This window comes from Aptenodytes patagonicus, chromosome Z, assembly GCF_965638725.1.
Source record: "Aptenodytes patagonicus chromosome Z, bAptPat1.pri.cur, whole genome shotgun sequence".
Classification (NCBI taxonomy): Eukaryota; Metazoa; Chordata; class Aves; order Sphenisciformes; family Spheniscidae; genus Aptenodytes; species Aptenodytes patagonicus.
This window is the reverse complement of record NC_134982.1, coordinates 82,303,556-82,331,433: the sequence shown is the minus strand read 5'-3', so window position 1 is coordinate 82,331,433 and position 27,878 is coordinate 82,303,556. Positions and strand designations below refer to the sequence as shown.

General features: G+C 43.9%; 2 protein-coding genes and 1 long non-coding RNA gene across 3 annotated transcripts; 1 reads left to right on the top strand and 2 right to left on the bottom strand.

Moving 5' to 3' along the window:
• Window positions 1–693: 693 nt before the first annotated feature.
• LOC143172537 (V-type proton ATPase subunit S1-like protein) lies at window positions 694–26,065 on the bottom strand. Its single transcript, XM_076362100.1, has 7 exons — window positions 26,026–26,065; window positions 11,952–11,992; window positions 11,061–11,122; window positions 9,060–9,301; window positions 3,364–3,414; window positions 2,379–2,622; window positions 694–1,164 (listed from the first exon to the last, which is right to left on the bottom strand). The coding sequence occupies exons 1-7, from the start codon at window positions 26,028–26,030 to the stop codon at window positions 862–864; spliced, it is 948 nt and encodes a 315-aa protein (XP_076218215.1). The 5' UTR covers window positions 26,031–26,065; the 3' UTR covers window positions 694–861.
• LOC143172597 (uncharacterized) lies at window positions 23,794–25,649 on the bottom strand. The gene is made up of 2 exons (XR_012997372.1): window positions 25,316–25,649; window positions 23,794–23,991 (listed from the first exon to the last, which is right to left on the bottom strand). It is a non-coding gene; the product is annotated as an uncharacterized LOC143172597 (long non-coding RNA).
• RPS23 (ribosomal protein S23) lies at window positions 25,786–27,878 on the top strand. The gene is made up of 4 exons (XM_076362101.1): window positions 25,786–25,843; window positions 26,197–26,356; window positions 27,137–27,257; window positions 27,678–27,878. Exons 1-4 carry the CDS (start codon window positions 25,840–25,842, stop codon window positions 27,822–27,824), a joined length of 432 nt encoding a protein of 143 aa, XP_076218216.1. The 5' UTR covers window positions 25,786–25,839; the 3' UTR covers window positions 27,825–27,878.

Below are 27,878 nucleotides of genomic sequence, written 5' to 3'. Positions count from 1 at the left end.
GCTTTCACCACTTTGTTTATATATATTTTCAGTTATAGCACTGGCTATCTCCATTCAGGTAAAACTCCCAAGGGAGACTGATGGGATTTGATAGAAAAGAAATTAACCTAGAATTACAGGGTATAATGCTCACAATCCATCTTTTGGTGTGGAGTTGAGCTGGGAAGTTAAGGGTAAGCTTTTGACCAGATGTCTACTGTTCTCCCACTAGATCCTTACAGTAAGCCTCCAGCTTAGACAGAGAAAAGTTATCAAGATGCTGCTTCACCAGAGCCATCACTATTTCATCAGTGTAGTGGATAATACACAGCTTATATGGCTCTGAAGACTCCAAAGGAGGAAAAGGAGTTTATGAGGACAAAGAGGAGAGGATGTAATTTGGAAAATAAAAGGAAAACATATATTGAGAAAGGAATGGATGCTGTTTTGTCAGGACACAGACCAGAGTGGATGAAGGAAATACAAAACCAGGAAAAATCTTGCCTTCCGAAAGAATAAGCAAAGAGATTTTTTTATTATTATTTTGCAATTTTTTGTATCTTTATTTCATTTCAAAGGCTCCATTACTGATTCTCTCTTCAGGACTTGGTAAGCTGGCTGAAAAGATATGCATTTTGGTTTTGTACTACAGGAATAAACTCCCATCACATGAAATCCCTTACTCACAATGGAATTTTTTTCTCTCATCTTGTTTCCCAGGGCATCTTTGAGATGGTTATCAATAAATAACAGACAGTAACTGGCTAAACAGTCTGTTACCTACTTTTTTTCTCATCAGTTGGTGAAAAATCTGCACAAACTACATACAACAGTGCCAGCAGAAGAAAATACCACTTGTTTCAGAGAGACAGATGCATACTGCTAAATATAGATCTTATAGAACTGTTGGTTTCTAAGTTCATCGGACTCATTCCCACTGCTTCTCAGCGGCTCTTTCTCATCCCCCATGTCATTGTCTTTCATCTGTGCAAAATAGGCAGAAGAAGCTTTGTATTCATAGTGCCTGTCAAGAGATTTCAGGTGGATCAACATATGAAGAGCATAGGCAAGAACCAGCAGCAGAATCAGCGACATAACCAATCCCATAAGTATTGCTGGAGAGAAAAAGGTTGCACAGTCTTTTGCATAGGCAAAATGTCCTTCTTGAATGTTAAAACCTTGAATCTACAAAGAGAACAAAAGGACTCATATTAAATACAGTATTTGCTGTCTTGGTTACAACCAACTTCATGAATTTGCTCCTGATGCCAGAAAGAATTTTTAATTCAGTATCTGCTTCTTGCAAAATTGTATCAGTGTTAGCTGAAGTTAGTGCTCTGAGTTTATCCAGGTCAGTCTTCTAGAAACCGACAGTTACTCTAATCCCCTTCAGTCTGCTGCCCAAAGGATTTGCAGTTGTGTTTTAAACAAAATCATCTATGATCACTCTTGATAACCCAGTAATATTTAATTGTAAGCGTGGTACCTGTCAAGTTAACGGTGCATTTCCAGCATCATTTGTTGAGAATCTCCAGAGTCTCTGTTTCAAACTGCATAAACTTCAACGTGACAAACAAGGAAATACTCTCAGTTGCCTACCCTAATATTAGATTTTTCTCACCAGATCCAAGTGTGCGGTATATGACAGCAAATCAGCTAAACTACATGAAGTTGCATTCAACTATGGCAATACCAGTAAGTCTTACTTGTGGCTTCAGTTCTAACACAAAGTTTACCACATTGGTATTCAGGGAATTGACTGTCTGCTCCACTAAATCGGTCCGTGGACATTGATCACATGGTGAGAAAAGGGGGATCAGCTTTCCCCCTCAATCCCCTTTTCAGCTATTCATGCCTATGACTTAGGTATCTAAAAGCAAGACCTCCTAGTCCAGTTATCTTAGGCTCCCTTATTGCCAAACGCAGAAAAATAGGCACTTTCAGAAGATGATTAATCTCATCCTAAAATAAGGACTTAAGATGCGTCAGAGGAATTATCCACTGGCTTTAGAGGCAGGCTGAGGTGACTATAATCAGGGCACAAGGTTAAAATTACTAGGCATCAAAAGTTAAGTGAGATGAATCCCATACTTGGTGACTGATGCTGTTATTGATACCTGTTTTAAGAGCCCAGCTCAGAGAGCTGTAACACTGAAAGTTAAATTCACTCCACATACTAAAGGGAAACCCAAGCAAGAGACTACAGAAAATCTATATAGACTTTCATTTCCTTTGACAGGAAGATAAGTATAATAATTTAAGTCTTCATTTCTATTTCAAGTTCCATGGAGATCCTGTAAACTGTACATGGAAGGTCATTATACTTTCTTGGCAGTTAAGTGCAAAATTTCCCATCAGTCTACCTAGGGGATCCATTTGGCTCAATTCCATGACATTACCTGGAAATCAGTAAAAGTGACTTCCCAAAGCTTTGAAAGATCATTTGCAGAGCTGGGTATGAGGAGTGCATCATATCTTTGCAAGCTGCTCACATGTTCACAGTGGTAGGAGTAACTTGCCGGTGCATATATTCTGGTTGCGTTAAACGTTGCTTGGATGGAGTGGTTGTAAAGAAGTTGCAGTTTGTGTAAACTGAACCAGTTCTGAACAGACAGCTGGTAATAGCTGGTTGTTAATAAGAATCTGAAAATATTGTATGAGAAAAAAGATTAATAAGAAAGCAAGTCTAAATAAGAGCTGGAACTATTAAACTCACATCTTGAACAATCTTAGAAGGCACACTGGTATTACCAGAGTTTCATCCATTTATATCAGTGTGAGCTCTAGCTCCTTCTGTTGAGTCTGGAAAATGATTTGAGTTTCTCTATTGTTGCAGCTGAAGGAGTTTGCTGCTCTCCCACACAGTGAGAGGAAAGGTGAGGGATTTTTCCTAAATGACTGAGAAAAATCTATATGCAACATTGGTATTGTACTTCTACCCAAGATATAGAAAATTATTCATCAAGAAATGCTGTTTTCTTTGATCATGAAGAAACAAACATAAAGTAGTTTACAGTCTGATGCCTGAGCAGCCCATACTACCAGTTCTTGCATCAAAATTCCCAGACAAAAATATAGGTAATTAGCAAGCTTTAGCAAAAATCTCAGAGATGGGAAGATTCTATGCAAAAGAGATGACCTGAACTTTTCTCATTAATAGAAAAGTCAACATAGAAGAAGAAATGCCTTAATAAAACAAGGCAGGCAAATGACAGACCTATTAAATGCAGATGTCTTGATTATACAACCAACAGTTCTTTCACATTATTTTTGCTTACACAAATTTTCCTAAAACAAATTGCACAAGCAACTGCATTGTTAATATCCATAACAATGGATATTAACATGTGATTATCTAGTATTTTCTTTATCATATAAACTTACCTAATAACAAGCCCCTTTAGATTGCCCACATCACCAAACTTCAGAGAAAGCCTAGGTCAAAAAGCAAGTAACATCAGGCTAGACAAAAACTTCAGAAATCTTAAGAGAAAAAAGCAGCACAAAGGATTAAGCATAGTTACACATGGAGCCTTTTGCTCAGTATACCTTTGAAGTCAGGGGGGAAAAAAACTGAAAGGATTAAATCTTCCTCCAGTGAAATCCAGTAGTTCAGCTGTTAATTTGAAGGAGGCCTTCAAATTAACTATTAGACTATCCAGAAAGAACAGAACTGCATGCTCAACTTTCAACACAATTAAATTCCACTGCTTCCAACATCGGCTGACAATTAGGTTCATTTGATCTGTGTTCTCCTTCTCAAGCCATGATATCTTAGTCATGAATCACCTCTGTATGTCATTAGAAAGTGTAAACAGCCACATTATTCTCATCTTTTTAGATAAAAAATGCAGATGACATTTGAGTTCCAGTTTCGCACATGTGCATCATTAGAGCAATATAAATACATGGACTGTGAGGTAGCTTTACAGAGCTCATCTGCAGTGAGGATGGGCACCTGAAGTTTACTGAAGTGAAAGGCCCTAGCAGGTTAATTGTAAACTAATGCATACCCTACCATCCTTTTTACCATCTCTGGAATTAATGCACTGTAGCACTGCATGATTAAGTGGTATACATTTTTTTGGCTTAACAATAATATTTTGCCTCTTAAAACCTGCATAATAGATTCTCACTGTCGACATAACATTTTCAGACTAAGCTAGAGACAAAACATAGTGAAACAATGCAGCATCTGAAAAACTTCTGAACCTAAAGCTGAATAAAAAAAAAAAAACCAACCAGCTAGCCCTATGATTTCATACGAGATCTAGACTTCTTCTTGTACCTTGACTAACATTGGTCCAATAAGACAGGACACTGAATCTAGACTATCTCCCGCTTTATTACAGAGGGAAATCATAGACAGTTGAGGATTAGACACAGGCAAATACAGCACTAAACTCAGTGGCCTGATCCAGAAGTTGGTGCATAAAAAAACCCCCACAGGTTGGATTGTTATATTTGTATGGCAAATACGTATATGTTCAGTGCCAAGTATTTTTTCCTGGCTCCAGCTACTTTGCATTGATCAGACAGTATAAAGCAGCTTGAAAGCTGACCGAAAGCCACAACAGAGTATTGTCTTAACAAAGAAGGCTGAAGAAGGGAGAAGTTTAAGGGAGTTTTCTCAGGTGAGAAAAACTGGGCAATGCATCATGTGAGCACTCAGCCATCAACTGGCATAATTTAGGTCAGTCCTTAAACCAGAGATCACAGAGCAACATTCAAGCCAATTTTTCCCTTTCTTCTCTGCTACAGTCAAATGCAGGTTGACTGAAAATATAACCCAAGACTTGTATTTGGCAATTACACTGAGTCTAATCCTGACTCACGAGCCCAGATTATCCATTTTCCTATCTGTAGAGCATGATTTCTACATATAGAGACCTCAATCAGTACTCAGATGCGGTCAGTGGCAATGGATGAATGGATACTTGAAACTTCCAGTTTCTAATGACTTGATACGTGGAATCTAGCAGAGATGCCACAGATCTGTTCATGCAATCTGTCAAATGTCCTGACAACCCCTGAAAGGAGGTTGTAGCGAGGTGGGTGTTGGTCTCTTCTCCCAAGTAACTAGCAATAGGACAAGAGGAAATGGCCTCAAGTTGCACCAAGGGAGGTTTAGGCTGGACATGAGGAAAAATTTCTTTACTGAAAGAGTGGTGAAACATTGGAACAGGCTGCCCAGGGAAGTGGTGGAGTCCCTATCCCTGGAAGTATTTAAAAGATGTGTAGATGCGGTGCTTAGGGACATGGTTTAGTGGGCATGGTGGTGTTGGGTTGACGGATGGACTCGATGATCTTAGAGGTCTTTTCCAACCTTAATGATTCTATGATCTATGATTCTATGAAATCCCTTCTAGTGAGAGCTCAGAATAAGACGGGGCTTTCTTGCTTATGATTCTGGAGTGCATTCAAAGGGCAGGAGTCAGTGGGACTAGTATTTCTCAGTGTGTCCCAAATAAATAAAGTAATAGAACATGCAAGAAAGCAAAACCATTGGGAAGGGGTAGCATTTTCCTCTTTCTCTCCACAGAAAAGAGGAGAAAAGGCTCATTAGTCACAGTATGTCTCTTGACCCCAGAAAAAAAATGCCAGCCTCAGCTTCAAACTAAGCATCAAGGTCCTGCTTGCCTTTAGCAGCTGTGTCCCTAGTTCGAGGGTACTCAGAAAACTATGGGAGAAACAAGGAGAAAGATCAGAAGACATGGCAGATGAGATGACTCTGGACCCACAGATTTTGAGATCAAACCTCAGATATGGTGAAATTCTGATAAAAGGCACGTCAAGGGTATGCTGTAGAGTTGTTCTTCTTCCTGACTCTTGGTGCAGCTTTTTTAATGAATAATGTGTTCTATAAATTCCCAAATATCTTCCAACATAATGCATCAAGCAGAATATAAAGCCCTGTGTTGGGTTGACCCCAGCCAGCAGCTAAGACCCATGCAGCTGCTCAGTCACTCCCCCCACCCCACAGCACGACAGAAGAGAGAATAGGAAGAGCAAAAGAGAGAACTCATGGGTCAAGATAGATTTTAATAAGTGAAGGAAAGAGGGGGAAAAAAACACCGAAGTTTTGCAAGGGCAATCACTGACCATCTCCCACGAGCAGACTGATGCCCAGAGAATCTCTGAGCAACGGCCACCCTGGAAGACACAACTCCTAACCACTTCTTCTTCCTCTACCCCAGTTTTTATTGCTGAGCATGACGTTATATGGCAGGGAATATAACCTTGGCCAACTCGGGTCAGCTGTCCAGGCATTGTCCACTCCCAGCCTCTTGCCAACCTCAACCTACTTGCTGGGGGGGGCAGAGTGACAAACAGAGAAAGCCTGGACGCTGTGCAAGCACTGCTCAGCAAGAGCCAAAACACTGGTATGTTATCAACACGGTTCTAGCCACAAACCCAAAACACAAGAGAATTATCTCCCTCCCAGCCAGAGCCAGGACAAGTCCTAATTTCTTAGAATTCTGTATTTACAGAATGAAACCTCCACTACTGTAGCCAGACTACAGAGGTATCTGTGACAGATAGGTAGACAGAGTAGCCTGCTCAAATCTAACAGTCTCCAAACAGCAGCTCCAGTAGGAGTTTGCAGTCCACCACTGCACTGTCTTTCTGATTTTTCAAGCCTTATGAACAACTATAAAACTATACTTCATGTTTTGAAACCCTTACTTTTGCATGAATATATTTTCTATTAGGTTACAATCATTACTAATAAGACTAAGATCATCTCCGAATTGCAGACCAGAACAGAAGAAGGAATGTTTGTTATTATTTTTTATTTTTAAAATAATATTATTCCATTCTCTACCTCTGCCTTTCAAAACATAGTGCTGGATTAGTTCACGTGCTGATGACATAAAACTCAGACTACCTTGTTGAATACTATGATACGAAGGGCAGAAAACCTGACTTCTTTTTCAACTATGCTTTTAGCTTTCTTGTAATCTCACTAAAATTTCTGTGCACCTTGGGTTATCCCGCAGAGATGTATAATCAGAAAGAGATAAGACTTACTTTCTGTGGAAACATCTTTAGACGTACAGGTGAACTGTTGTATAGGAGCTAAATGAAACTGCTGGGTTTGGTCATGTTATTTTTATTCTTGTGTGTCATTACAGATTTAAACTCCATTTATGGGGTAGACTCAGTGCTCATGTTCAGCACATGCTCAGTTAGGATCCACCTCCTAATTTTTAGACTGTTGCCTACCAGAGTGGAATCAATGACCTGGTATTAGACATTGTCATGGTTTAACCTCAGCTGGCAACTAAGCACTACCCAGCTGCTCGCTCACTCCGCCACAGTGGGATGGGGGAGAGAATCGGAAGGGCAAAAGTGAGAAAACTTGTGGGTTGAGATAAAGACAGTTTAATAGGCAAAGCAAAAGCTGTGCACACAAGCAAAGCAAAACAAGGAATTCATTCACTCCTTCCCATCGGCAGGCAGGTGTTCAGCCATCTCCAGGAAAGCAGGGCTCCATCACGCCTAACGGTGACTTGGGAAGACAAATGCCATCACTCCGAACGTCCCTCCCTTCCTTCTTCTTCCCCAGCTTTATATGCTGAGCATGACGTCACATGGTATGGAATGTCCCTTTGGCCAGTTTGGGTCAGCTGTCCTGGCTGTGCCCCCTCCCAGCCCCCCGTACACCTGCAGCCCTCCCAGTTGGCAGAGCCTGGGAAGCTGAAAAGTCCTTGACTACTGTAGGCACTACCTAGCAACAACTAAAACATCGGTGTGTTATCAACATTGTTCTCATCCTAAATCCAAAACACAGCACTGTACCAGCCACGAGGAAGGAAATTAACTCTACCCCTGCCGAAACCAGGACAGACATGAAGCCAGCCAGCATACTACATGGAGGGAAAGAAGTGGTCAGGAACGCTATGAAGGAAATCAAAAAACCTAAATGCCTTTCTAGTATGGCCATGGGATTGGAGGATTCTGGATCCAGCTAGGTTAATATATAGCTCTCACTCAGGTTTAGAAGGAGCAAAGCATTGTGCTGTTCATGCTGCAGAAATTCATGACAGACTGGGATGCAGAGTTCAGGTTTTCGGTGACTCTTCAGGTCACGTGCAAACCTGTAGTGAATTCACTTTTCAGCTTCAGCAACTCATGGATCACATCCTGGGACTTGGGGCTACCTAACTCTATTTCATCTGCATCTTGTACCAATGGTTTATGTTACTGCTGATGCACATCCTATGAAGGGATAAGTAGTCCTGCACGGCCAGTCCCTAAGCCCCCATATTCAGCATAAGATCCACTATTCAATCTCCCGAGCAGCTATGTAAAACATCTGGAGACTAAAAAGATCAACAGCTTCAGCCTCACAGGCACTAAGAGCAAAACTGGCTGGCCACAAGGATTGACTACACCACTGCAAGAGATGAGAACAGCTATGTACATCTATGTGCCCCATGAAAGACTGGTCTGAAAGTGTATAACCCATGCTGCCCTGCTGCCTGCAACATCAGGACATTATAGGAAGGAGCTTGCCCCTGGGGCTCTACACCACATAATACAAGGTCTGTTTCCCTCAGTATGTATGCTGGAGCGTGTCCAAAGAAGGGCAATGAAGCTGGTGAAAGGTCTAGAGCACAAGTCTTATGAGGAGCAGCTGAGGGAACTGGGGTTGTTTAGCCTGGAGAAAAGGAGGCTGAGGGGAGACCTTATCGCTCTCTACAGCTACCTGAAAGGAGGTTGTAGCGAGGTGGGTGTCGGTCTCTTCTCCCAAGTAACAAGAGGAAATGGCCTCAAGTTGCACCAGGGGAGGTTTAGATTGGGTATTAGGAAAAATTTCTTCACTGAAAGGGTGGCCAAGTACTGGAACAGGCTGCCCAGGGCAGTGGTTGAGTCACCATCCCTGGAGGTATTTAAAAGACGTGTAGATGTGGTACTTACAGACATGGTTTAGTAGTGGACTTGGCAGTGCTAGGTTAACGGTTGGACTTGATGACCTTAAAGGTCTTTTCCAACCTAAATGAGATTCTATGATTCTATTTACTAGACTTGTAATCTGGCACTAGTTCCATTGGCAGAGTAGAATGCCACCTTACATTGCATTGTCTTCACTGCAGTTGGAATCTCCAACATCCACTGTTGCATGGACACCAAATGTCTTCTCCGTCAAATCCAGCTGCGTGTGGTTTTCAAACTTAATCATGATCCTCTTGGCCCAGAAGAGAATGCAGGGAATGCCATTAACCGTGACGTTGAGAGGGCTGTAGTGGCTGTGGGTGAACGGCCTCCAGGATGCTCTTCCCCACTGTTCCTTCCTGCTCAAGTTGTAGCTGACAACCTGATCGACCACATAAAAGATCAATATCAGAAGATGTGTATTTCAGGAGTTACTCTGCATCCTACCAGAATAAATGAGGCCAGCACTTGGAGAGCATCTGTGGAGCCAGTTCTCAGCCGCAGCAGTACTGAACTGAGGAAGCAGAGAAATCTCTGGCTAACCCCTTCCCACCATGGGAATGGCACCATACAGACCTCTAGCTCCAGCACAACTGGCCAGAGAGCCAATATGTCATATTTATTCTACTAGGGTAGTATCACTGGGGCAAAAACCACATTCTTGGCATGCTCCCATCTCACCATAGAGCTGCCCGATATAAAAAATTGAAGCAAAGCTAGAATCACAAGGTGCTCACCCCAGCAGAAGACTCTCTAGGACACCTGTAAGAATTACTTCAACACACCAGAGAGGACTCAGCTTGGGCCAAGGACACAGCCTACCACGCTGAAAGCAAACTGGGCAGCTGTCCAGGTGAAAGAAATGTCCAAGTCTACATCTACCTGCAGACAGTTTGGCTCCTGATGGCTTTAAAATCGGGAGAATGCCTACTGCAGAATAGGATGGCTCAAGTATGGATCCCTGCCTTTACAAAATCAGTCATTCGCAAGATTGAAACCTGGGGACTGCAGCTTCCATGTTATCTGTAGACATTAGAAAAATGCTATCCCTTCTAAGGCAAATTTCATAGCAAAAGCAGGACAACTTGGCTGTCAGGCAATATAATTTGAGACAGTGGGTTAGGGCTCAGAAAGGACTTCAAAATTTAACTGTCATTTCCATATTTCAAACTAAAATTTCCAGACACCAACTCTTCTCCATCTACACATACGTCCTATCTGAATATGATAACATATACAATGTCTGCATGGCTGTTTTGCATGTCATATGATTAAGCAAGTTCAAATCATGTACAAACAAGAAAGGTATTCTGAGTCCCAGTCATAAACAGCATCTTACGAGGCTCCAGAAGGGATGCAGTTAAGCCTCAAAGCTTTGTCTTGGCTTAAAGAGAGATTATTTTTTTTCTGTTCAGATTAGTGAATCACGTCTCCCAGCTCAGACCCTGAAAGACCCCTTTTGATACCTGACCTTACATATGGCACAAGACTGCTTTACAATTAAAATTAGTAAGTACTCACAGCAACAAGCTGAAAGCAAGGTAAGAACATTGTCAGAAAACGTGATGCAACAGCCAGCAAGAAACGTTGACTATGACTGCCATTTGTATAAATGATAAGGCTGTCTTCTCAGAAGTACAGATGAGAGAGATTTAATCAGCAGATTATTTACACTAGATTGCATCATTTGCAGGGTTTTTGATAAGGAAGCCTTATATGCTCAGTTTTTGACAAGACCTACAGGCTGGACTCAGGAAAAACTCCCACTAAATTTAAACAATCAGCAGTTTTGCCTCAGCTATTCTTTTAGTACCAAGTGATATAAGCAAAATACTGGCCGCAGCAGTCAAATGGCATTGTACAGAATACAGATGATAGGATTTGGTTCCTTCAGTAAGACCCTGTGCCTAAACCCACTGTCAGTCAGCACCAGCGATGGCAACTGAAGTCCTACCTGACTTCTCAGAAAAGCAGAAGATATCCTGTACAGCAGGCTGTGAATCAGTACCACATCACAATGATTTAGACAGTTTTGTTGGCTATTTCTTTTAAACAATGTATTATTTAATTCAATAAAGCAAATTAAAAGATCTCAATGTGCTATGAAAAAACTTCACAGATCCAGTTCCTTCAAACATTACCTGTGTAACTGCTACTTGATTTACATTAAATTTTGGCTTCACACCACCATCATAACGTCGACCTGCAGAAGAAAGTGTGTAATTAGCCTACAAAGAAAACATCCAATCATTTATAAAATCATAATCTTGCACGTTCTTATGCAAACAGTAATTATCCCTGCACAAAATGTGTATTTCAGAATACCTGATTTTGTTTTGGAAAATATTTGGCCTGGTGCAAATACTGCCTTCAATACATCCATTTTCTAGTTTACTTTACCTTACTCGTACAACAAGGTTCCTCTTCTTTTCATTGAACATCTTGCCACCCTTACTGGGAAGAACTCCAGTGCCCAGAAATGACAGGATTCAGCCTATACATGTATTTACTCATCCCAAACACATGTAACAAAAGCTTCTTCTTTCTTCATACAGCAAATTCTGTTGTCGAAGGGTGTATGTTGAATTGCATGGCAAAAGCGTGTAACTATGGGTAGGAATTTCTTTCCCTGCACTGGCCAGAGATGGGAAGCTGTGACAAATAACCTGACGGCCTGACTGCTTGCCAGGAGAATGAAGTCTTACAGATGACAGATAATTTCATGGACACTCTCACAGCTCCATCCTTCAAACATTTAACTCTGTTTTCATTTGCTTAAAAAAAAAAAAAAAGTGTGAATACTTCTTTCTTCCACATTCTCACTGTATCACAGCGTCAGTCAGCAAATGAGTATTTTAGCCAGGCAAATCCTTTAAAGGGTATTTTCTAAAGAGGGATATGCTTTAACAACACATTTGACAGAAGAGTCACTAATGCCAACAGAAGCAACATCTGTGAATGAAGACCTTTTACAGCCACACTAACCAAGCTAGTATCCAGCCATTCAGCCCACTGAAAAAAAAAAGCCTTACCATTTCTTTGCAGAGAATCTTGATCTGAAAATGCACCTGAACTAGAAGAGAGGAGAAAAATATTTACTGTACAGCATCTGGATTTAACATCTGCAGCAAGTTTGCTGGGGAGAGCTCCTGCTCCTGCTTCATTCAATGAAACATTCAAAATGTAACTCAGATCTTTGGCTGGTTAATGTCACAGGAACAGGGCAAATTAATCCCAAAGCCAGTGTACCCAGGCTAAAAATGCCTCATTTTCAGAGATCCCTCAGGTAGATCAGCCCTGCCAGGCATTCCCATGTCCTTAACATATTGACTAAAGTCTTCATTACCCCTCTTGTCCCTTTCCATGGGACATCAGTTCTGGGCTAGAGACGGAACCAGTTCCAGCCCACAAGCAGGGGAACGCAAGGATAGTGATGCACCATCCTCAGCCCCCAGTGAGGATCAGAAGCAACACGTTGAATTCCTCCAGGATAGAGCAAATGCACGGGGCTAGAATCCCTTAAGCCCAGATGTACAGCCAACTGTAAAGAGAGCTCCCAAATGGCTCCAGGCAATCCCAAATCCCATGGAAGTCAGCTGCAAGGTATGGGGCAAGTGAAGCACATCTCAAGTAACAACTACCAGGCTCGTGAAATTTTCAGCCTTTGATTTCCTTCTTTGGTATAATTTAGGGATAACTCTTCAGCTGATATAAGTATGATCTGTTTTCCTGAACTAGAGAATCAAGCCCAGTAGATTCAGGTACGTCACCAAAAGACCTACAAGATCAAACAAAGCCCAAGAAACCAGGCTCTCCCTTAGGACCACACTCCACTCCTTGAGTCACAGGAACACCTTCCTGCCTCCTCCACACCATGGCAGCTTCCTTGTGACCTGCAGCCCCCTACAGTGGACTGATCTACTGATCTGATGACATGTGTCCACTTCTCACGTTTCCTGTCAGCGTTCTTCGGCAGGTGAACCTCCCGGCGTTCCCTCCCGCAAGCTGAGTAATATCCCAGAGAGACCCTGTACACCCTGCCCTACTTCTGCCTGCACAGTGCTTTCCAGGCCGTAAGCGATGGTGGGGCTGGAGCTGCCTCACAGCCACTTCACGTGGAAATACACTTCCATCTTCTTTTCTTGCCTTGTTTCTGACTGGCTTTCCAACCCACCACAAAAGCAAAATACTTGAAGAGATATACGCAAACACCAGCAGATAAGGACTAGGGATAAAAGCAGTTTTCAGTATTTACGTGTAAATTGTACCATAAGGTATTTGAATTGCAGGGTCAAGCCTTGGCCTCGCTGGGGAGCCCCTGAACAGCTGGGTGAACCCACACTCCGATGGACTCCCTGGGGAGGGGGATCTGTGTTACCCGCTAGCATGTACTGCAGGAGTGATCCCAATCTAATTTCCATCACGGCATCCTTAACGGCAGATGAGTCCGAACAATGTTAACGCCAACAAAGGAGAAACGTGGGGTGGCTTAACGCCTGCCTTGCTTGCTGCCATGCCCATGCAGCTCTGGCAGCCAGGGAGTTTGATCACACTGAACCTGGCTCACCTGAAACCCATGACAACATTACCAGCTTCAGCAAAGCCCAGATTTCGCATGCAATGTCTTGTTTACACTCGAGGTTCAAGAGGGCAGCAGGCTCTTTCTTCTGATCAGTGTCTCTCCAGCGAGAATGTCCTTTCACAGGCATACTCTCTTCTCTGCTGCCACAAATAGATCTCTTGTGTCCCCTTGCAAACTCCTCAAACCCAGAAGGCAAAACAGACAAAAGTGAAGCGGAGTCTGTATTCCAGCTTGTCACTTTGCTGCCAAACACCAGGTCTGATGAGCAGCTTTGCTCCCGACCATTGGGAAGGCTGCTCAGTCCCTTCAGCAACCAGAGCAATAAAGCAGAAGACAGTCTCCAGAGAAAACGTAACACAGCACAAAAAGACAGCTAGGCTCTACAGCACCACAGCAGTGACTGTGATGTGAGCTGAAAGAACCTTACAAATATCTTATGTTCAAAAAAGTTCAAAGTAGGTAACACTGTTTAAAATCAATCTGGCAGTTTTAAATACATATAGTAAGACCAACTCTCTCCTCAGTCGGAGCTGTTAAATCCCAGTGACTTCAAAGGGGCTGTGCACTTTCAGAGTAGGTCCCGCTCTCCCTCACCATACTTTTGGAGCCAGGGTTAGTGCTGAGCTGAGGTCCCTAAGCCACTCGAAGGTCTCGTCCCAGTAGCAAGCAGCCTTCAGAGATAGGTGGAAATAATTTTCATTTTGACAGATAGGTAAGAAAAGACATGGCTAAAATGGACCGAACTTTGTTTTCTTATTCAGGTAAAACTCTCTCTTGGGTTGTTTAACAATTAGGAACATGGGTTTTGTGATTTGATGCAGCCTTATTTTTCTTTTCTAGTCTTCCTTCACGACAGATTGTGCCTTCAGGCTGGAAAAGGCAATTTTGGGGCATTTTTTCATTATAATAGCTACAAAAATGAGGCACACCAAAAGGAAATTAATGTAAATTATTTAGTTATACTAACTTTAGTTGTATTTAGTTATACCTAGATATATTTATTTATGCTTAGTTATACTTTTAGCTCCTCCCTATATACATAATTAAAAGCTCATAGCCCATTACTCCAGTTTGGAAATCACCATGCTGTAGCATGCAGACGAAAACATTGGGATGAGAGGAGGCTGGCATAAAATTGTGTAATTCATTTCATTCCCTCACTGGACTTGAAAGGTTTTTATGTTGTTCTGGGAAGAGGAAGGGTTATTTTTGTTTTCATGGTTGGCAATTAAAAAAAAAAAAAAAATCATTACTTAGTTTCCCATCTGGGATAAGGCTAATACCATGGTCATGCCAATTAAATCACCTTGAGGAATGTTAAGTGATAGACAACACCAAGCCTTGAGGAGAGCATACAATGAATATGAGGCCTACGCATTGCGAACGCCCCTGTGGGGTTACATCCTGAGCAGAACGGTTATAACCGGCCTCCACACAGCCCATGGGCGCAGGTTGGGAGCTCATGACAGTGCAGTTAGATTCCTGTACATCACATGTAAAACCACAGCAATGCGCAGGCATGCTGCTCCAGAAGAAATGTCAAGTTTCTGCTCTCAGCCTGAAGATACTCAAATATAGATGAATGTGTACAGCTAATGAAATATTCATGCTTTCATGAGGAATGCAGTGGAGAGAGCGACCCGGGAACCACCGCTAAGTACCACAGTGTGACAAATATCATCAGCCACATGGCAGGCACACTTGGGAGGCAGGCGGAGGCATGCAAGTGAAATAACTCCACCTAGGTACTCCTGTTCGTTACTCCGTTTATTAGCAATGCTGGCTGCCTCCTTTCCTCCTGCACAATGCATGCAGCCCCGTTAGAGAAAGGCAAGGGAAATCCATCATGGCAAGGCTTGCAGTCTTTGCTTTGTCTTACTGAAGCCGGATCGCGATGGCACAGACTGTCTATTCAGTGGCGTAAGGGAAGGATCACCTCCCGGTTTCTGAGCAAGCACAGGTTTATGTTGATGTTACCAGGTCTGTTAGCTGCCTTTGACACTCATAACCCTGAGGTGTCACGGAAGTGTGTGATCTGTGACAGGAACGGGTGGCCTTCAATAGCCATCCTGCTGTCAAATCAGCAGCCTTTCCGATCAAAAGGCAAGCTGAGGAATTCACAGGTGATCTCTGGCAGCAAGGCCCTTTTGCCCTCAGCTGGAGCATGTTTCATAGAACAAAAGCATTGTAAGAAGAAACAGGAAAATAACAACACATTAAAAATATGTATTTCCTTTTTTATATAAAAATGTTAAGTACATGTATAACAGACACGAAACTAGCTAGCACTACAGCCGCCTTCTCCACTGCCTGCAACACTATCAGCAAACAGTGGCTAGACCTGAAATCAGTGAGAGCAAATAATTTCTAGCACACTGAATTAGAGACTAGACTTTCAAATTTATCTTTTTTTTCAGCCACTCTGCCCTAAAACGTCAAATTCAGCTGCACACAATATATTTTTTGATGATTAATATTTTTCCCTACCAATTCGTAAATGACTATCCCAGATATACCCAGACATGTATGTTGTATGTTGAATTTACAATACCAAATATGTCAGGAACCTACATGAAATTGGATTAGCCCTAATACAAAGCACTGGGATGACTAGTCACTATGTAAAACCCAATTAAATAAGATTATAAGTATAAAGAAGAGTAAATTCCCTCTTATCAGACAACATTATCCATCTACATAAGATAACCAAGTCTAGCTTGTTTGTCTGAAAAAGTTCATATAGGCTCCAGCCCTTGAAGACTTTCACATGAGCAGTCTTTCGTCCACTCAGACGAGCCGCGTGAATAAGCCTGGCACTCAACAGTGATAGAGTGTGGGGACCATAGACAGTTTTCATGCCATCAGGTTAAAGGAAGCCATACACATACTGTCTTTTACTCTTCATGCTGCTGCTCTGACAAACTGCATCAGATGGCAATACTCTACTGCAGTATTTCGATTACTCCAGAATTATCACTCTAAGACTAATATTGTCCAGCTGCAGACTACCTCACTGGCTGTTGAACTAGTTAAAATTAATTTATGAAGCATTTAATTGGAAAATAACATGTGAATCTTCAAACGCACTAAAAACAAAGTTATGATGAAAGGTGATGAATGCTTGCTGAGAGCCTGGTAGCACTGAACTGGTTGTAGTCCTAGGGACATTGATCAGAAGTAATTTCAATGAAGTTATTAAAATTATAAATGTGTAAGCCTGGGAGCTCAGACTCAGGGCAAAAGCTAGTTCCTTCTAAGAAACATCCTAACAAAAAATGTTACTAAGTTTCCCATGTATCTATTTAAGTTCTATCATTAAGAAATATCTACAAAGCCCATGACGTCTATAGTTTCTAAATTTTAAGTATTCTGTGTCATATTTTGGTAGCCTCATGTGTGATTTGACACAGGGAGAGAGATTTATGTAATTATTTTACAATATATTGAGTATTGGGGTTTGATCTGCACTTTAATGGATGTCCAGTAAGAACTGGATCAGAACAACAAGATACCCAAGCTTTCATTTTTAATATAAAAAAAGAAATTGAGCTCATAGAACTGCTAGCAGATTAGCAGTGTGTAAACACAATCCCACCTCCACTGAATGCAAAGGCATAATCCTCATTCAATTCACTGGAATCAAGATCACAATTTAATTTCTTAATATTTATTAGAATAAAGGTCATGTAATGCTCCACTGCTTGCTCTCTCTCAGATTTTGACCTGATTGCAGAGAAGTGCAATTATACTAAGAAGACACTAACAAGTCTGAAAACCGATGGAGGAGAACAGCAAGTAAGCCATTTAAATGAAAACATATTGTAGTATTTATTGGTAACTGACTACCAGATCTCTTAATACAAGCTTAAGCAAATCACCACATGTCCTTCTTGCCTTAAAGGCACAGATATTACTGCCAGCTGTGATCTTCATCAGCATATCTGATCTGTGTGTTATTAGTGATTTTGGGCCATGTTTCAACTAATACAGTTTAGGCTGTTTTCACTTTTGTAACGCTTGGCTCTAGAAAGTCCTCTCTTTCCCTGCTATGATTTGGGCTTCCTATTTATATTTCATTAGAGAACGAAATGGCACTACAAACAATGATAAATCCAAATCTCTAGTAATTTCATAAGTTTAATACTTCTTTGCAATATTGAATTCATGCTTCAAATATTCATTCTACACAAGTAGAATGCTTTAGCACCTATGTTTCTTGGAGTAGTTTTCACACCCGTGCTGTTATTCTATTTATAACTTCATTTTTACACAGACTGGGGAAAGTCAGTGTGAGAGTCATTAAAATGTAATGAAATATAAGACAGATGCCCAGAAAACACTCACTTTAAAACCATTTCTAGTAGTGTTTATAAAATTGTTTTAAAGTTACATTTTAAATGCAGTGTAGGCTTCAAAATAATTCATTTCTGTATTAGCCCCAGGTGTTTTCAAACCTGAAAAGAAAATTAAAACCAGGTCCTGACATTCTAAACTGCAATTGACTCTGCTTCCACACAGCACAAATGACCAAATTACAACATTTAAAACATGCACTCAACTCCACCAACAGAGTTTGTGGATACACACTCAATTACTGACCTGCCATCCACTGTCACAATTGTTTGCTCCACAGACACTGCGAATCCCAGATACAAAACAAGCAGTAGGAACCTAACAGCAGCGTTTCTTTCCATTGGGAAGACAGCCAGTCCCTCCACACCCAGGACATCTGCTCCTCTGGTCCAGTGGGCAGTCGGACGCCCACGCTCTGCCTGGCAGGGTGACGGGCAGCAGATCCAGCCAACCGGGGGCGGGATTCGCCACTCCATTGCTGCACCGGTACCCACAGGAGAAATTCTTCGCGTGCTCAGATTTATTCTGACGGCAGACACCTACCACTGGCACGTTCCAGCCTCCTTGTGAATTAAAGATTACACATTCTGGGGAAATTGTACCAGGATGTGAGCTGCTTGCTAAGGACAAAAGAAATAAAATCAGATGGTCTCTCCCGGCTCTAAAATCACACTGAAGAGCACTTCTTATCTGTACTCAACCCTAACCTTAAAGAATGGTGAAGGTGCTATTTCCAAACAGCTCTGAAATTTCTCCTTCCGTATGATAACCAGAGAAAGAATTACATGTATTTTGAAGTCTTATAATACCTTCAGAGTAATAGTATTATCCCCATTTTACAGATTGAGAGCAGACAGAGCAAGCTTAGAAGTCAAATATTTGGAAGTTGTTTCCTTTCTTCAGCACTAATTCAGTTTGTGCATGTCCAGCTTTCTGGCTCAATTGTTTTTATACTTACAGGTGACTCTGAGCCAGACCACAGTTGTTACATGCCCACAAAATGACAGTGCTTCTGTTTCTGGACTGTCAGACCGAGACACCAAGGTGCATGCACATCACTGTGAATACAGCAGGTTGGTTCTGGGACGGGTCATTCTCAAAAGATACGGTGGGTCGCAGGCATGGGTACCTCTTCTGCAGACGTTCTGTCCTCATCAGCCTTCTCAAAATATACATCAGCTGTGCTCATGATGGCAAAGAAGAGGGCAAGGCACATGAGCTGACTCCTCAGACCCTATGACCCACATGCATTCTCCACACATTGCTCACTAACCGCAGCTTGCATTCGCAGTGTCTACACAGGACTGGGAAAGCTGAAATCAAGATACTTACTGGTGGACCAGGTGCAACAACAGTGCTCTGCAGCGCGCTCATATGCAGTCTGGCCACCTTCATGAACACAGCCATGGATCTGTGATCAGTCTGGAGGGAACTCTGGGGCCCAGGCAGAAATGGGTTCTTTGTACCCACCTTCAGCGTGGGCAGCTCACTCTCGAAAGGAAGCTCAGACCAGCACTTAGCTGACATTTAGTCACACTGCACCCTTCTCCACTTAAGTATCAGTCACAACCTGCTCCTGCTAACAGCTGTGTGTATACACCTACCTATGTAAGCACAACCCACACACACACACTGCTTTCTTGTTCGGCAGCTGATGTCAGCAACCTGCTGATGTGATCACACAGTAAGCCCTACTTCACTGATTAAAAGCTCCTGTCTATTGCATTCCAGATACCAGATAAAGATAGGGGGGTTAGCATCGTAACTATTAGAAAGGATTTACCATCTTAATTCATTTCTCTTTCAGTGATACAGCGTATTGACTAATCTTAAAACTCAACAGCTTGTCCTCAGTAGCACTGCTTCTATCCAATTTAAGGAGGAAGATGGATACTTACGTGAGAATCCCAGCTTGAAAAATGAGGTAAGGGAGCATAGTGATAAACAAGGACCAGTCGAAGATAATCTCTAAATTTTCTGTGAAGCACCAGAAATGTATGATGCTAAACTTGGAATCACTACACTAGTACAGAGACATAGCTCAGCTGAAAGTTTTAAGCAGCCCTGGAAGGAGGCAGAAGTGCCACACACCTTGCTAAAAACTGCAAAGCCACTAATGTCACTGGCCTGTTAAACATTTCAGTACTCCTGACCCATAGTCCCTCCTAAATAAGTGGGGGGAAAAGGCACAGACAGGCTTTCTGATGATGCCTTGAGATTTCATTCATGTGCTGCTATCTTCTAAGTGTTCTTCATCAGCATGGGAGCAAAAGCCAAGAAATAAAAATGCTGAAATACAAACCACTATGGCACAAATGAACAAATAACGTGTCCTTTGAGGGCAGAAAAAGTGAGAGAAAGTAGTACAAACAACACATGGCAGCCCACAGCTAAAGTCAGTACAGGTTGAATCCATGATAATGTCCTGTAGTCCGTTCTGTGACAACAGAATGTACCTTTAACTGTACTTCCAGCCTGTGTGTTTCCATGGTGCTACCAATTTCTAGAGGGAACCTGCCTTCTTAGACCACCGTTTCACATAGTCAAAGAGGGGAAAAGTACATGTCAATTTGCTCAGAAACAAAGGGGTTTTTGCAGACAACCAGGAAAACAAGTAACACCAAACTGCTAACACAGGTTAAACCAGTATAAACCAGTGAAAATATACTGACTTCCTCACTATACACTAATAGTATGGGTGCTGATAGTAATTCACTAATCAGCAGTCATCATCTGAAATAATGGTAGAAGCAAAGAGCATGAAGAAAAGTCTTTCCTTACCTCTTGACACCTGCTAATAGTAATAATAACAACAATAACAATATTAAACATTTGATACAGTTCTGAAAAATGTTGCTTTTTTATGAGGTTCAAGCATAAACAGACTCACGTGGTATCTAGAAAGAAATGAGATCCACTGAAAGCAAAGAAGTCATCCTAAGCATTTACTTCATTCTGGTGAAGAATGATGACAAAATCACCATCTCTGCATTAACGTTTAAAAAGAAAACTTGAATGGAGCCTTGCATGCAGTAGTCCTGGCAAGGGCACGATTAGATGAGCTCTTGTGATTCAGTTGACGAATTGCTGTTGTACATTTGCCTGTTTTATGTTGAAATCAACCAAACAAAGCTTGCTCAGCCACATGCTTCAACTATATACATACACAGTGGACAAAGGGTGAACAGAGGATCATGGGCAAAGCCCACACACTGTTTTATGGAACACACGAGGTCGCATTCAATTTCACAAAGGCATCCGATGAACGTCCGGCAGGACAAAGTCAATGGGGAGTCAACAGTTTTGTTTACATCCTATACGATGGGCTGTGGTGGGCTACAAGTGTAGCCATCTTACTTGTAGCCAAGTATCATCTTTTTCCCCCTCTGGCAGTAAGTTTTTGCTCATTATTACTCTTCATGAGAAACTCGTCCTTTGATGATAAAGCAGCTACCACTTTGTTGTTTTTTACTTAGTATCATGGCAGTTCAGACATTTCCACCACCAGGGAGGAGGCACAGCAGGAGATCTTACTGTACTTTAAACACTGCTCTTTTTTTGGATCTACCTTGCAGAAAAGGTAGTTGAGAAAGCAGCTGGAAATTATATTCAGCGTAAGTGTTCACAGTTTCGTGAGGTTTGTGAAGCAATCAGAGACTGATAGGTTAGACAGTTGATACTGCTGGCATCCCACACATCCCCGAATGTGTCACCACAGCCCAGCAAACCCCTTGTCAAATGGGATGGTTACATAAATGTTGATGGACACCCTGAGATGACAGCTGTTCTGCCTGATGCTGCAATGATTATACGCAAACTGAGTTTGCATGCAATGAATGAGACTGCAGACATAATTTTAAAGATGGATAATTTATCTCTTTGGCTAACATCTCCTCAGGCGGACAACAGCATGATCTATTTTCAACTCAGTTTATAGCTACCTTCAGATGACATAGCCGGTCACCATGAACTGAGCAGCTTTCTAAAATAATGTCTCAGCTGAGGTATGCGGTATCAGCCACTGTACAAGGTACTAGCACTTAATATGTCATTACTCTTTTTTTACTTTGAGACATGCATTGTTCCTCTGATTCAGATATATTCACAATGCACTGACAATGCAACAGAAGCACGGACAGAAAATTGGCCTTAATATATATTAAGACAAGAAAAAGCTTGTCTCAGTTCCAACAAAATCCTCTCTCTGGGCAACTAATTTGCCCGGAGGCCTTTCAGCCTTCATCTCCACCACGCAGGCTGGGATGATGCAAAAATTAATCCTGTTACCACCCTCTTTCCTGCCTCCCTTCTGCTCCTTGCACCCTTCCTCACAACTCCAAAGGATGCCATCCTACCCCAAGAAAAATCCATACAGACTCCAGGCCCTACCACAGCTGGTCTGGATGGAGACTGGATCACAAATGAAGCGTCCGATTTTTGGTCTACCTTCAGGGGAGGGGGGGACGGGACAGACCACACAAAAAAAAAAAAAAAAAACAAAAACACAAAAAAGCTCAGTCTGTGTTACTAGGTAGATTTACCACCGTGGAAGGAGGTCCCAACACTCGTGTACCTCCACTCCCCTGGAGAATATAACTGTGGCAGCCAGAGGGTCTGGTTCGTTTATTTTACACCCACCAGCCTTTTGTGAAGTACTTGCCGTTCAAGTGAGGGAAAGCCACAGGCTCTGAGGTACCAGACAAGGTAGTCAAAGCCCTAACTCTCCCTCTTTTTTTCCTTCAACCTCCTCTTTTTTGTTCTCCCTGCCGGAACAGGCCCATGAGGCAACACCGAAAGCCTTTCACCCGCCCGCAGGCGGGGCCGCGCTAAGGAAACGGCGGGGGCGGGGGGGAAGGCACAGGAGGGGCGGGCCGCGGAGGCAGCGGGCCGCACCTCGGGCGGGGCCTGAGGGGCCCCAAATGGCGGCGGCGCGAGGGACGACGGGAGCTGTAGTTCCCCGCCCGATCGGCCCGCTCGGGAGCGCGGCTGCCGCCGGGCCGGGGGAGCGGAGCCGCCGCCCGCGGGGGCGGTGGGAAGGCGGGACGTGGGCGCCGGGGAGCGAGGGACCGGCCGCAGGGGGTCGACCCCAGAGCCCCTCGTTTTACAGCTCTGCGGGACATCAGAAATCAGATTTCACAGGCAACGCTAGAGATCAGATTATACCAGGAGTTTTAAGATAAGTTATGGGATTTCAGGTGGATTTATCTGCTCGGCCAAGCATTTAATTCTAGAATTGCTTATGTAACAGTGCTGGCATTCTCCGAAGAAAACAACCCATTTCCACCCAGATGCCAACAGTCCTCCCGGGCAGCTGTTTCCAGCAGAGTTACTAATTCGGGATATTTCACCACAAAAACACCTAGCCAGGGAGAGGAGGGACCCCATGAGAGCAGGATCTTGGGGCCACCTTTGCAAGCATGCCTCTGCAGAGCCCAGCGGGGCACCTGCAGCCGGGAGCATCGCGGATGGGGCCGCATCCGTGCCAGGCACATTGCGTACCGTGGTGCCGGCAGCGACTAACTGTGGAGCTGCCCCACGCGAAGAAACTGCTGCTCAGTGACCGGTTTGCTCCTCCGTCAGATGGACCCGCGGAAGCAAAGCAGCCCAACTCTTCCATCTGGCAACATGTTAGCGTCTGGCTGATCCAGAACGGCAGGAAAATAACGGCCCTTCTTCCCAACGGTGCTTGCCTGAACTTCATCGAGGTAAATAAGCTGCATTCAAAACCAATAAAGTTAACTGACCCAGTCCAACCGCTCAGAAATAGCGGTGTTACTCACCCTACACTTTGGGGAGTGTACGACTACTGTATTCTGCTGGTTAGTAAACACGGACTGTGAAACCGTTGAGCTCGAATTTTCCAACTTGAGGCTATTTCAACAGGCTTGGGGTGCAGCTACTCCGCCGCACATACGCATGTAAATTTACCGAAGCGAGTCTTGGTTGTTAGCCTTACTTGACTTTATTCTTATTTGTTATTCCAATTAAATAGTACAGTTGTTTTTAACGATCTGGTTACTGCTAAATTCTAGGAAAATGACAACATTCTGGTTGCTGGTTTTGGTTGGAAGGGTCACGCTGTTGGCGACATTCATGGAGTTCAAGGTTGTCAAAGTAGCCAGTGTTTTTCTGTTGGCCTTGTACAAGGGCAAGAAGGAGAGACCAAGATCATAAGTTCCTTTTGTGCAAGCTAGAGTACTGATAAACATTTTAATCTGATAATTTTTGTATGCCTTTCTGTGCCATAATAAATGGTTTGTATATACAAATACATCCTCTGCATGTTATTAAACACTGGGTGATCTGTCCGAGTGAACATTTTTGCAATGGATGACACTAACTAAACCTGAGCACTTCTCTTTGGTTTTGGATCAAACAATACTAATTTTGAAGAACATGGTGAAATGAAGAAAAACTGTCATAACAGAAATGTCCCAAAGTCCTACTAAAGTTTAAGAAGAAACAGCAAAACCTACAGTAGCATCACCTCAAATCATCTTTCCTAGATCTTAACGTCTTAGTGAGTATTTGTGCACTAAATGCCATAGTTTGTTACAGTATATTCATTTTATTTATTAATCAATTTCCTTCCTAGTCAGTTTTTTAAGTATTCCTAATACTCTTAAGATTGTAAAGCAAAGCTGTAGTGTTTTTACAAGATTAACTTTTCTGTTCTTAAAATTACCAAATAGCGATTGCATTCTCCACATTGGAATTGCATCTTCTAACGAATTGCTTTTTGTAATAGTAATCTGTTTGCTCCTGAAACTGTTGCTGGGTTTTCTGGTTTTTGTTGGCTGTTTTTCTGATTTTTTTTTTTAAACTTTTTTTGATTATTTATTTTATCCAGACTGAATGTAAAAACAGCCCTGCATAAACAAAGTATGTATTTTGTATTTAAGCTGTAGACGCAGGTTGTGTTAATAAAGATACATTTAGATCTAGTTACTGCCCCTTCACAGCAATCCCAAAAAGGGAGGTGAATGTTCATGGCTTTTCTCTTTGGAAGAGGACTGCATGAATGAGGCAGCTGCGCCTGCTCAGCTGCCATCTGCAGATTGCTAGAGTTCGGCCGCATGGACTAATGGTAGCCTTCAAAATTAGTACATGCTTGTTTCTGTTACAGGGCTTTACTCTGGCGAAGATCCAACGGAAAAGTTAGGGGCAACGCAGGGATTCAAGTCAAAAGTTGGAAGTAAGAAATCCTGGCTCAGCTACCATCATTGCTCCTTGGTATCTTCCCCGCTCACCCTAAATACACCGTACGTGAGATTTCTGCTTTTGCTCGCGCTGTGAGCAGCTCGGCAGGCGCCTGCTGCACACGACCGATGAGGATGCAGAGGAACCGAGGGGCTTGGTGAGCCCCAAGCACACCCCAAGCGGCAGAAGAAAGGGGCCTCCCAAGCTGCAGCCGAGGCCACCCCACACAAAACGGGGGACATGCCACCACGCCCTCCTCACTTTCAAGCCCGCTCCATGCCTGTTCCGAGTGCGGGGGTCATCCTCCGTTTCTCTTGAGCACGGAAAGCACTGCAAGCATCCCTGATGCTACGGAGAAGGGCCGCACAAGCGCCACTTGCTGAAGACAACCTGAACTTCAGCGTCCTTCGCACCTTGCCGTTCCTTCTGTTTCCTCAGAGAAGCTGAAGCTTCCTTCCGCTGCCTCACCTCAGGGAGGCGGCCGACGCGCTGCACCCCTGCCTGCCCCCCTCCCTACCGAGGTCGGTAACTCCCAGAGAAGCCGGACCAAACAAGCTAAAACCAGGGACGAACGGCCGCTGGTACCGAGGTGCCGCCAGCCGCTGTGGGGACCGAACTCCCGCCCTCCGCCGCGGCGGGGCCGGGCGGGTCGCCCCGCTCGGTGCCGGGCGGGAGTTTCAGTCAGGCGCGGCGCGGGCAGCCCGCGGCGGGGCCTCGCGGCCGCAGCTAGGCGGCGCGGAGCGGGCGGGCCTCCCTCTTTCGCGCTCGGCAGCCGCGGTGGAAGGATGGGTGAGCGCCGCGGCGGGAACCGGGCCGGGCCGGGCCGGGCGGGGTGCCTGGGACGAGGCGGCGGGGGCACCGCGGGGGGGTCCGTGGCGCTCTCCCCTCCCTGCCCCGCGAGCCTGCCGCCGGCTCTGGGCCCTCCCGGCGCCGCAGGGGTGGGCGGTAGCGGCGCCGCCGCCATTACCCACCACATCGCCGCCGCTCCTCGGGAGCGAGGCGGCCGGGCCTCGTCCCCGCACACGCGGCGGGGGGTGGCGGCGCGCCGCTGGGCCGCCTCCCGGGCCCCGGGGAGTGGAGTGGGGGGGGGGGGTGCGGCGGCGGGAGCGGCCCCCTCATCTGTCTCTGCCCGTGTTCCGCAGGGAAGTGCCGAGGGCTCCGCACGGCCCGCAAGCTCCGCAGCCACCGCCGCGACCAGAAGTGGCACGACAAGCAGTACAAGAAGGCCCACCTGGGCACGGCGCTGAAGGCCAACCCTTTCGGCGGCGCCTCCCACGCCAAGGGGATCGTCCTGGAGAAAGTGTGGGTAGAGCCCCGCGGAGCGCCGCCGCCGCGGGGCGCGGCGTGGGCGGGTCGCGGGGCGAGCACCCCCGGTGTGCCTGACCCCGCGGGCGGCCGGGGCGCGGCGTGGGGCGCCTGGCTGCCCTGGAGAGTCCCGCGGAAAAGGAGGCCTTTGAGAGGGGCCTGGGGAAGGAAGCGCCGCTAAGCTGTTTTGCTTTCTAAATATGTGAGGGGTTTTCCTACCTGTAACACGCCACATCTCTGTTAGTTTCTGTACGCAGGACTGAAAATGTGGTTTATTTTTCCAGGTGGCTGTGCTGAAAGGTGTTCTTTCTCATACACGTGCCACTTTAAAAATTCTGCTTATTTAGAAGCAAAAGAATAAAAATATTGCTTAACTCAGTTTAGGATTTGGGGGGTTGGATTTTGTGTGTGTGCGCCTTGTGTCAAAGATCCCATCTACTTGTCTTCTGGCCTTTTTTTTCTTTTTGTAATTTATAAGTTTCATTGGGACACTGCCAGGGCTCCAAGGGGTTTCTCTCTTTTTTTTTTTTTCCCCTTCCCTCCCTCCAGATTTTTATTTGCTGAATTAGTACATGTATGTAAGAATCTTCAATTTTTACTCAGCTTAGGAACTGGCTTTTATATATTGAGTAGCTCTAAATAGAGAACTAATCGTTTTTGAAGTACAGATACAACTTGCATTTAATACAAAGTAATGCAGTAATTGGTGGTGATGTAATGAGTGTCTGCCAGTTCATCAAACTGATTTTTGCTTCTTTCCATGTGCTTCCGTTTTAGTGGAGTAGAAGCTAAACAGCCAAACTCTGCTATCAGGAAATGTGTTAGAGTCCAGCTGATTAAGAACGGCAAAAAAATAACAGCTTTTGTTCCCAACGATGGCTGCCTGAACTTCATTGAGGTAATTTTCAAGGAGTTACCTATAAAAAGTTGTATATCAAAGTAAAGAAACGCATAATTGACGGATTTAGGGGATGGTTAGACAAGGGTTCATGGCATTCTGCACCACATGTTTCTTAAAGCTGTAGTGGCAGAGGCAGATGAAAAATGTGAGATGGTTTTGTATTTTACCCTCCCTTAGCGAAGCCAGTTCTCAGCTGTGCTGCTGCAAGCTAAATGGCATCCTTCCTTATGTTTCCTTTCTCCAAAACACTGAAGGGGGTAACAGCCCTTTATTAATGTGCATCTGTCAATAGCCTTCAGGATTTCTACCCTTTCTTTAAATTTGAGCCACACCCTAGACTTTCTAATGTTAACCTGTTCAGAAGTATGTACAGGCTTAATGTTTATAGCTTTGTAACTACTTGGTCTTTCATTGCAGGAAAACGATGAAGTTCTGGTTGCTGGTTTCGGTCGGAAGGGTCACGCTGTTGGTGACATTCCTGGAGTTCGCTTCAAGGTTGTCAAAGTAGCCAATGTTTCTCTGTTGGCCTTGTACAAGGGCAAGAAGGAGAGACCAAGATCATAAATTCAGACTAAATTTGCCAAGGCTGTCAATAAAATTCTTGATTGGAAAAACTTC